At 39.0% G+C, this 10,360-nt stretch overlaps 1 protein-coding gene across 1 annotated transcript in view; it reads left to right on the forward strand.

Moving 5' to 3' along the window:
- The window catches only part of lpcat3 (lysophosphatidylcholine acyltransferase 3), a gene marked incomplete in the record, with an annotated part of 15,528 nt that extends 5,428 nt beyond the window's left edge, over nucleotides 1-10,100 (forward strand). The window contains 10 exon segments of the mRNA XM_062421830.1: nucleotides 451-544; nucleotides 787-824; nucleotides 4,333-4,511; nucleotides 4,637-4,745; nucleotides 4,867-4,953; nucleotides 5,251-5,414; nucleotides 6,655-6,802; nucleotides 7,152-7,307; nucleotides 8,347-8,490; nucleotides 8,607-10,100. Of these exon segments, the coding sequence (XP_062277814.1) occupies nucleotides 451-544; nucleotides 787-824; nucleotides 4,333-4,511; nucleotides 4,637-4,745; nucleotides 4,867-4,953; nucleotides 5,251-5,414; nucleotides 6,655-6,802; nucleotides 7,152-7,307; nucleotides 8,347-8,466 (1,095 nt within the window).
- Between the last annotated feature and the right edge of the window lie 260 nt (nucleotides 10,101-10,360).

Here is a 10,360-nt window from a genome sequence, read left to right on the forward strand (position 1 = left end):
CTTACAACCAAGGCCAATAATCTTATGATGTGGTCACATGCTTCCTGTAGGAATGCTGCGGCCTTTATTTTTTGCATGCTCTTGCTTTTAAATGCTCAGAAATGCAATAATTGATTTTTCTTTTTCATTTTTAAACTGCAGTGAGCTCACTACAGATGTCCTTTTCTTTCTTTTTTTTTTCACACACACACACACACACACACACACACACACACACACACACACACACACACACACACACACACACACACACACACACACACACACACACACACACACACACACACACATTGTTTTGGTGGTTTACTATTTTCATTCATGTTTCTGTCCCCTTGAACTTTGCTTAACCTGCTTTTGAGATAGTTGACAATGCAATGGTTTGCTTACTACTGGATGTATTTGTTTCTCTCTCTCTCTCTCTCTTTCATCATCCTTGTTATTTTCCTGTAGGTGTACCTGCTGGCAGGGTATTACTACACAGCGACAGAGGAGTATGACATCAAGTGGACTATGCCTCATTGCGTCCTCACTCTCAAACTTGTTGGTATGTTGACTGTAGATCACATTGCACTGCTATGCTTGATAAAGCCAATAGTTTCAAAAAGGAGATGTTTTATCCATCTGTTTGATTTAATATCTTCTTATTGTTGTCATAGTTTTGTACTCGAGTGAACAATTAACACACTGATAATCTTCTGACAGGGCTTCTGCATGCTTTAATATAATCATGACATCATTAGTCACCCTAACATAGTATCTGACAACAGTTGCATTTTCTGATTTCAGGTTTGTCATTTGATTACTTTGACGGCGGGAAAGAACCAGTGAGTTGGTTGATATTTCTTGCTTTTGTCTGCTTGATTACTGGTCAATGTTTTGACGTTGTTTGTCTTTTAACATTATTTTTTTTGTATTGCACTCATTGTTTATCTCTGTTGGATCCTTTAATTGCCATTTCTCACTACTTTTTAAAATTCTATTATGCATGAATGAGAGGTAGATTGGCTTTTTAATAGAAGGCACATTTTAATAATTTTCACCCCCAGTGAGTGAATGATAACGATATACAGATACACAACAAGAGGCTGGTACAGTCAGTTATCTGATACTATCAAGTCACTTCAGTAAAAGCTCATGTCAGTTTGTGGATAGTGGAGCGTAAATGTTACAGCCTCAAACAGCAATGAACACAGAGCTGCAACCCCTGATGATTTTCGTTATCGATAAATAAGCCAGTTGTTTTCTCATATTCCAAATTAATTGTTTGGTCTGTAAAATATCAGTAAATAGTGAAACATGCTCATTACAGTTCTCCGAATTGCAAAAGTTGACATATTTCAGATTGTTTTGGTCTGACAACAGCCCAAAACTCAAAATGTACTGTCAAAAAGCAGCAAATCTTTTCATCTGAGAAGCAGGAATGATAGGGGAAAAAATAAAATAAATAGTTTTGCTGATTTGATTAATCATTTCAGCTCTACGCACATTTAGTCAGACAGGTGTGTTGGAAAGTAAGTGAAACTGTGTTTCCATGTCAGCGTAGCTATTCATTAAAGCCTTGCTCCTGCCCTCCTGTTATTTCCTGTTTAACAGTTAACGTTTTTTATCAAACGAGGCATGGGACTGTGCTTAATAGTTGAACATAATACATTACCATGGCAACCAGATTGTCAATAGGTAAATGTAAATTGGCGTTGTGTCGTGGTGATATTGTAGTCTAACCTGTCCACTTATTTACTATAACTATGTAGACCAGTGGTCTCCAACCCTGCTCCTGGAGAGCTACTGCCCTGCATGTTTTAGGTATCTCCTCACTCTAACTCGTTATCAAGCAGCTGAGGCTCGTCAAAGGGCTTGATAACGAGTTGATTATTAGAATCAGGTGTGTTAGAGTGAGGAGATACCTAAAACATGCAGGGCAGTAGCTCTCCAGGAGCAGGGTTGGAGACCACTGATGTAGACTAAGTTACATGTCGGTAACAGAGATATCAAGATATATGAAATCCATATAGGTTAAATTAGATGATGGCTTCTTTATTCATTGATCATCTATACCAAACTAGACAACTTGTTTTATTTCATAGTAAATGACTGTAAAATGTCCTCCTCAGTGGTCATGCCTGACTCTACGTGCATTGCACCTTCAGCTTAATGTTTTGCACCCACAGTTAAAATGTGAATAATAAATGCCAAGTGCAGTATTGAAGGTCTTAGGTGCACAGACTGTGTCTCCATGCACACCTGCTATTTTGCTTCATGTGTTCACAGCAGCACAGCAGTCCTTTTCATTAGTTGATTATTATAATAATGATAGAAGTAAGAAATAAAGAAATACATTTCTAAAAAGCTGTTTATATGATTATGTCAGAGTGACACTATTTCAGCAATAATTCTAATGTATTTCACTTCGTACATGGTCACACAGTTTAGTAATTAATGCTACACAACATCGCTCTAACTTTCGTGTGTTTCAATGATAAAACAAGAAGCACTACTTCTCCTAAAAAGAAAGTTGGAAAAGAGGCTGTTGAGCAGTGCTGACCTGACGTCTCCTTCATAAAAAAGCAGGATATCGACTTATAATCGACCAGTAGGATGTGTGTAAAGGTGTGTAGTTATTGTGTAGCAGCCTGGTGACATCGGAAAGGTAAACAGTGAGCGGCCGTGCATAACGGCACTGTGCTTTGGCACGGCACTTCTCAGACGCTGCGGATTTATCAACATATCAGTCCTGCTGCCTTCAAATGCTCCAGGAATTTAATGAAGTGAAGAATAAGCTTTTCATACAGTATAAAGCAGCTGTGGACAACAGCTACTGTAAGAATAACACACATTCATTCATAGATCAGTGCAGACTGATTTAATGACTTTCCTGCTTGAAGCTTTGACTGCTTAAGTGTTATTTTCTGAGCTGATTTTGATTGGAGAGTGTTTAATTGAAATAAATTATTTATGATTTAGGCATTAATGGTTGTTGCAGCACATATGCAAAAAGTATTTAGTTTGAAACATAGTCACCTGATAAACTAGATCAGAAGTCGATATGACACTCACAAAACCAAGAGGATTTTATGAGGATGACGTACGATATATCAACATTGTACTGTAGTCAAACGTCATTGTTCCATTTTATCAACAGCTTTAATTTTATTTTTAAATTAAGTTATTTTTCAAAACATATTTGGCAAACAGTGTGGCTCATCAACATTTTCAGGAAATGACTGAAAAATATGAAATTATCTTAAAAATGCCATAATACATTGGTAGGGGCTTTGGGTTTACCATAAATGCTGACCGTGTGTGAGAGTGGTTATTTTGTCTGAAACAGACCATATATAAGACGCTACCACAAATTACTTAAACAACACTTAGTACAAAGCAAATAATAGTAATTTACAACTCAACTGTCTGAAATTAAAGCAACTAAAACAAAACAAAAACAGGATTACCAGCAACTTTCAACCCAAAGCAAAAGTAAAAGAATAAAAATAACTGCAACCTAACAAAAGGGCTTTGTGCTGATGAGGCACCAGTCTGACCCTCCACTCTGCCTTCTCTCAGTTTTAGGCCTCAGTTAGCTCAGACACTCATTTATTTGTATGTTCTCTTATTTTCTCCATTAGGAAGGAGAAGACAAGATGATTTTGAGCAGAAGGGAAAACATAATGAATCAAAAGGCGAGGAAACGGCAGCAGAGCCATAGCACAGGGGTGGTTGATCAGGATAAAATTGTCAACCATGAGATATGTAATAATGTATTACAACATCAATATATATCAGAATACAGTACTTTCAATTGAGAAACTGTAACTGCCAGCATTAAAGAAATAGCTACGTCAGTATAAACAGAATAACCAAATCTCTTTTGGTCGGTATGTTACAGTATGTGTTGTCATATTGCCTCTGTTGACATCTTTTACTTTGCTCACCTATGTTCGGTTTCTTTCTAGTACAGCTAACACATCTGTGACAGCTGTTAGTTGCCCATTCTGTTGAGTTTTTATGCTGTGCTTTTTATTCTGTTTTCTGTTATCTGTGTAAAAACCTGTAAATCTGCTCCCACCTGGTTGATCTTATTACAGTGTTAAAAGTGTTTCAGATGAATGCCAGGTGTCCCTCTTCAGTTCATAGAAATAACCCTGTTTACAGTCTGCAGTTAAATGCCATTTAATGTAGTCATATTGGGTCTGTGGTCAGTCTAGATTGTGGTCAAACTTTAAAAGATACTAATACAATCTCATTAATATGCTTTTAAAATGCCTTCTGTGTCTGTTTCTGTTCTCTTCCTCAATTCCCCTCATCCCTTCCTGCTGTCTGTATCCTATATCCCAGTCCCAGCTGAGTGCAGAGCAGAAGACTTCAGCTCTGTCGTCTGTGCCCTCTCTGCTTGAGGTGTGCGGCTTTTCCTACTTCTATGGAGGCTTCCTGGTGGGGCCTCAGTTTACAATGCGCAACTACCAGAGGCTGGTGGCAAGGGAACTCACCGACTGCCCTGGAAAGCCTCCTAACAGGTAAAAGAACAAAAATATGGCAAATATAGCCTGGTGACGAACAGAATAATTAGCTTAATATTTTAGTATAAAAAATAAGACATTATTTCCCTATGACGTCATCTTTTTATTTCTCTCTTTTTCAGTGGTATACCGGCTTTGAAGAGGTTTGGTCTGGGTTTTGTCTGCCTCCTGCTATATACAATATTTAGTCCTTACTACCCAGACAGCTACTACCTAACAGACGAGTATGAGGTGAGGATGGCAGTATGATTGTTAATCACTGTGTGCACATGCATATCTCAACATGAGACAAGTCATAGTTTCAGCTAATCTGTTTCATTGTCTAAAATGTTTTTTTATGTCTTTCCCACAGGCTCAACCATTCTGGTATCGCTGTGTGTTTATTTTGCTTTGGGCTAAAGTCATTTTGTATAAATATGTCAGCTGTTGGGTTATAGCGGTGAGTGGTCTCTTGATCTGCAAATATGTGTATGAAATGTTGTTCAAAAGTTTGAAAATGCTAACGACCTGCTCATTTGTTTCTTTAAATATACCCTTTATATTAAACTGCACATACAGTAAATACACTACATAGCTGAACACCTTCTGTGGGAGCATCTAACAGTGAAACACCACCTACATACCTTTGCATACATTCATTCATTTCATTCTTTAAATGGCACACTTTGATGAGCACAAATTAGTCCCAGTTTATCTGGTTCTTGTTCATGGTGAGTTACTTGTTTTATGTTTGCAGGAGGGTGTATGTGTACTATCTGGATTAGGCTACAATGGAGTAGTAGATGGTAAGCATCAGTGGGACGCCTGTGCCAACATGAAGGTGTGGATGTTTGAAACCACGCCACTCTTTGGAGGAACGATTTCCTCTTTCAACATCAACACAAACGCCTGGGTTGCCAGGTCAGTGCCCAGCATGAAATCTGTGAAGTTGTCCGGCTCTTATTCAAAGCAGTGTTCTAGAAGTTAATTATTAACTTCAGTGATAACAGTGAATTGAGGGGAAGACAATTCAATCCAATATGCAATATGTGGCATAGATTCAGAAGGACCAGCCTAATATGTCATTCCAGACTTTCTCCAGCGTTTTTTAACATCAAGAGACAGTCGGAGGGAGGTGTTCATAATTTGTCCAAAAGTTCTTCAGCAGGGGCTTCATGAATGAAATTTTGATACCATTTTTTTACTAAGCCTACTTCTTCTTCTACATGGCTCGATAGCAGCTTTTGTGAGGAATTTAGTGCTCATACAAAATACAAGGAAGAAACCAATACAGTATGTATCAGAGAGGCTCAACTAGCTGGTATGAGGAAGAAACCCCTCAAGGGTTCAGTACGTTTCAGTAAGTAGTTCATACAAAGTTTTGTCTGGACAGACAAGGCAACAGTGATTTTAACTGCTCCACTGAAAAGTCAGCTGTCATAGAGAGGGGTGAGATGTGATGAGTCGTACAAGTGGGATTAATGTGTAGAAAGAAACATATTTAGAAAGTATCCTACACTCAAAAAGTGACAGAAGTAGTTGTCCAAAGAATGAACAGTGAGAAGTTCAAACCCTGCTGAGTTTCACACCTCCCTATATCTGGTTAGCCACTGCATGAAGAGGACAAACATGCCCAGTTGTTTTCGGGAAGTTGCTGAAACTGTCATACAAAGCCACCTAGTTCTGATACCATGAAGCTGTGGGGGAAAGGGGATTACAAATGCTCTTCAGTGATTTCACAAGCACTTTGTTTGAAGCATACAGATGCCTTAAAGGCCAGGAGCAAGGCTTTTTATATCAGTTATGCCACGTTCTTATGTGTCAGCTCTCTACAGCTTATGCTGCCATTGCAGTTTGTCACAAATGAGTGATATGAAAAAATAACGCTGGTTTGGAAATTTAAAAAATATGTGTGCACCAGCACTTGTCTAAGATATTATACAACTGTAGTCTTGGCCACTATTGAATTGATGAATACCTTGTAAAGTTGTTGAAATGTTTAATATTAAACTGAGTTGCTATGCAACATCAGCCTCCAGCTGAGTGAGAGTTGACAGTGAGAGTTGACAGTTAGATATTTCTGACCTTTATCCAGATTTGTGATAAAGTGATGAAACAAAACTCTTGGTTTGATTTGTTTTCTTTTAATTTTGTTTTTTAGGCATGTGTTCAAGAGGTTGAAGTTCCTGGGCAATAAAACCTTGTCCCATGTGACCACGCTGTTCTTTTTGACAATATGGCATGGCCTTCACTCCGGATACTTCTTGTGCTTCTCCATGGAGTTCTTCATCGTCACTGTAGAGAGACAGGTACGCTACAGATGAAGGGAGAGCATGGAGGTGGTTAACCTAAAAAAGATTTACAGGAAGCTCAAACCACATTGGTGTTAATTTCAGTCAGTGGTAAATGTGTTGTTTGCTTCTTGAATGCTTATTTTCTTAATAAAAAGGAATTATCTTTTGTTTTGGCTGCCTCATATAAACCCACTGTTGAATTTTTAAACAAGAGACAGTCTCTTGTTAGTAAGAGGCAAAACACAATTGATGAAATGCAGCTCACGGCTGAATGTATTTATAATTAGATATTGACTGCAGTCACAATTTGGCATCAGTTCGTTATAATATTATAACTATTTTGTGGTGTGTGTGTGTGTGACAGGCCCTGGCACTAGTGAGGGACAGTCCCCTGCTGTCAAAGGTGGCCAACAGCGCACTTTACCCACTCATCTATGTAGTCCAGCAGTTTATTCACTGGCTCTTCATGGGTTACCCTCTGGTGCCATTCTGCCTCTTCAGCTGGGACAAATGGCTCAAGGTAAGTCACAACTCAACACTGGTTAAAGAATAAATACAGTTGCTCTCATCAATCATTATGTATTATCAAGTGGCTGGTATCATAGTTCAGGTGCAAAGAGGACTCAAGTAAGGACATTCAGGCAGAGCAGGTTGAATTCAGACTGAAAACAGTACTGCGTTAAAACATAATTAACGGGCTCGGTTGTGAGGAAGGTGTTTCAGGTTCCAGTGAGACACTGAAATATAATTTAAGAGCCAATCATTTGCAACATGACATTTTTCTAATTTTAACTATTAATAACAAATATCATAGTTTTGGACTGTGCATGAGCATTCAAGAGCCCTGAAGTCATTTGAGAAACGAGATACTGCTGCCATGGGACATCTGCATGTTATCAGTGGTTGCAAGTCGCTTTTGTGAAGAAAGGCTGCTTTAAGTCAAAGATTGAGGAGTTTGAAGGTTTTCAGAAAGCGATTTTTAAACCATTTAATACTATTCAATAATGACAATGACACATTGACAATGACATGACAGATCACTTGGTGAACAGCATAAATATGGCGTTCACATTTCAACTTTGATTGGCGGACATTGCATTTTGTCCGATGACATCACATTTTGATCCAGAAAAGTTGAGCTAGGTTCAGCTAAAACCTGTCTGTGTTGACACCTGCACTGAGTCAACAGACTCTTTTAAATGAATAGAGGGAGCTGCATTGTTTTCACACGGGGCTTAAAATGGTCTTTAAACAGTCTTAAACCTGGAAAAGGATAACGGGCAGGTTTTCAGAAACAGAATTAGGTGGATCTGTGTCAGGTGAACTGCTATGATGATCTGGACACAGGGACTGTGGAAGTGGCTGGCACTTGTCCACTTGGCGAGGGACTGATTTATAGAGAGGAGGAGAGTCAGGTGTTTGTCAAAGGCAGGAATCTCTCTGATGGCAGCTGGTAGACAGGTGAGGAATATCACAAGAAGTTACCGGACCTTTGGAAAGACACGTGTAAATTATATTTGAATCTTAATTCGACTGTTTCTGTCACTTTTGTTTTCCAGGTCTACTCGTCCGTCTATTTCTGCGGTCACCTATTCTTCCTCGCAGCCTTTTTAATCATACCACACCTCCGTAAGGCGCTGGTGCCTAAGAGAGAACGGAGTCCGCAAAAGCAGGATTAAAACTTGGTACTAAGACTTGGCATGGTAAGCAGGTGCAGACCACATTTTGTGATTTAGTTTTATCTGACTACCCTGGTTACACTGTGCTGGTGCTACTAATGCTGTTTATAAAGACAAATGTTGTCTCTGTTTCCTTCCAGGTCCATCTGAGGCTAAATATCCACTGAAGGGAACTGTGACTTTCAAGGAGCAGAACGGAAAATATTTTAAGGCCTTTTAGTAATATATATGTCCATGTAAAAATAAATCTCTATATATTTTTGTGTTTTAAATGGTAAGGGTGTTTTTATAAACATTTCGAGAAATGTTTACAGGAAATGACCATCGTGCCACATGGGGTAATTGTGAGCCAATCAGGGGCGATTTCCTGTTTGTTTGTTTTTTAAAGATGTGAGACTCGTAGAACTTGAGAGACTTACATGCTGTCTACACAGAATTGCACTCACCAGTCACGGGTTCAGAGTCATCGGCTCCAGTATTGTTTTGTTTTGTTTTGTTTTGTTTTGTTTTGTTTCATTTCTCTGTCTCACATCTAGCACCCGCAATTTAGCAGCAGCAAAAACCTTCATGGGAGGGTTAAGCACAGCGCCGGCGTACGCGGCGCCTTTTAATATAATAATACGACATGCATACCGCTTTCTGCTGAAGAGAGACTGCTGCTCCGACAGATAATAATAATAATCATCAGGGGGGTTGTTTCTTGAAAATGGCTGCCAGTGGTTATACAAGCACTGTAAATCACACACTGTACACTAACACCCAACTCAAAATGGCCTTGTATTAATGAATGTTTTTACAGTACATTTCTTTTGGTTTTAATTTGATTTGTGAAGAGAAAAAAAAGACTTGATTTTATAGAGTTTTAACAGCTTTTATGAAAAAACATTTTTGTAGGTTTGGATAAGATTTCATGAAGGATTTGCATTTGTTCTCTGTGTCTTCTTGTCCTCGTTTGATGTTTTGGTTTTTCTCGCCGTATTGTATATCTTTCTCTCCCTCTGTTCGGTCTACACCACCCCTCTGTCTGTCTCGATACAAGCCCGGCTATCAACACCGAAATGCACAGATGTGAAAGTGAATCATTTTCAAAGTAGAGAAGAGGGGAAGGATCCCCCCTCACCTTGCACACTGCCCAAGCATACTGTCACTACGGCTCATCCTGTTCACTCTGATCTCCATTAAGAGGGAGCTTTTAAATTGAGCAATTGCCTCATTTTGAACTGGAAGCAAAACAAACAAAAAAAGATAGGAAAGACATCTCCTCTGACCTGTTCTTGTGTTTCTTAAAAGCAGGCAGTAATTAAAAATGGGTGAAATAGATGCATCCCAGTCCACAGTGGGAAGGCCTCATTATTTTTATTTAATCTTTTTTTGTTTGTTTTTGGGGGGGCCTGGATTGTCTGATCCATGCTGGAGAGAGGCCCATCTCTGCTGCTGCTACTGCTGCGGCCGTCCTTTCAACTGCTGACACACATACACGGAGAGGACGAACCTCGCTGTAGCAACAACCCCAGATTTTAGTAATATTTATACATGACATGGTGATTATTAATTGATGTGAATAGCTATTTCAAGAATACTACTTTTTGCCTTATTCCTACCAAATGTACAAAAGGAAAAGAAAACTTGGGCTGGAGGAGGAGGTGGGTGGGATGGAATGGGGGGGTTGGGGAGTGATTTTAAATACAATTTTATAATGTTCATTAAAATGCTGCATTTCAAGAAAAACAAGGACTCTGTTTTCTGTGTTTGAGGGTGCCCATTGCATTTACATGTCTGACAGAAGCACTGGGCTATAAAAAAGAAAAGAGGGTGATATGACGTCATTTTGCAGTTTGGTTTTGGGAAGCTTGAGCTGTGGGAAAAGAGGAAATTAATTAATAAAGGAGGGGGA

The sequence above is a fragment of the Scomber scombrus genome, chromosome 7 (genome assembly GCF_963691925.1).
Source record: "Scomber scombrus chromosome 7, fScoSco1.1, whole genome shotgun sequence".
Taxonomy (NCBI): domain Eukaryota; kingdom Metazoa; phylum Chordata; class Actinopteri; order Scombriformes; family Scombridae; genus Scomber; species Scomber scombrus.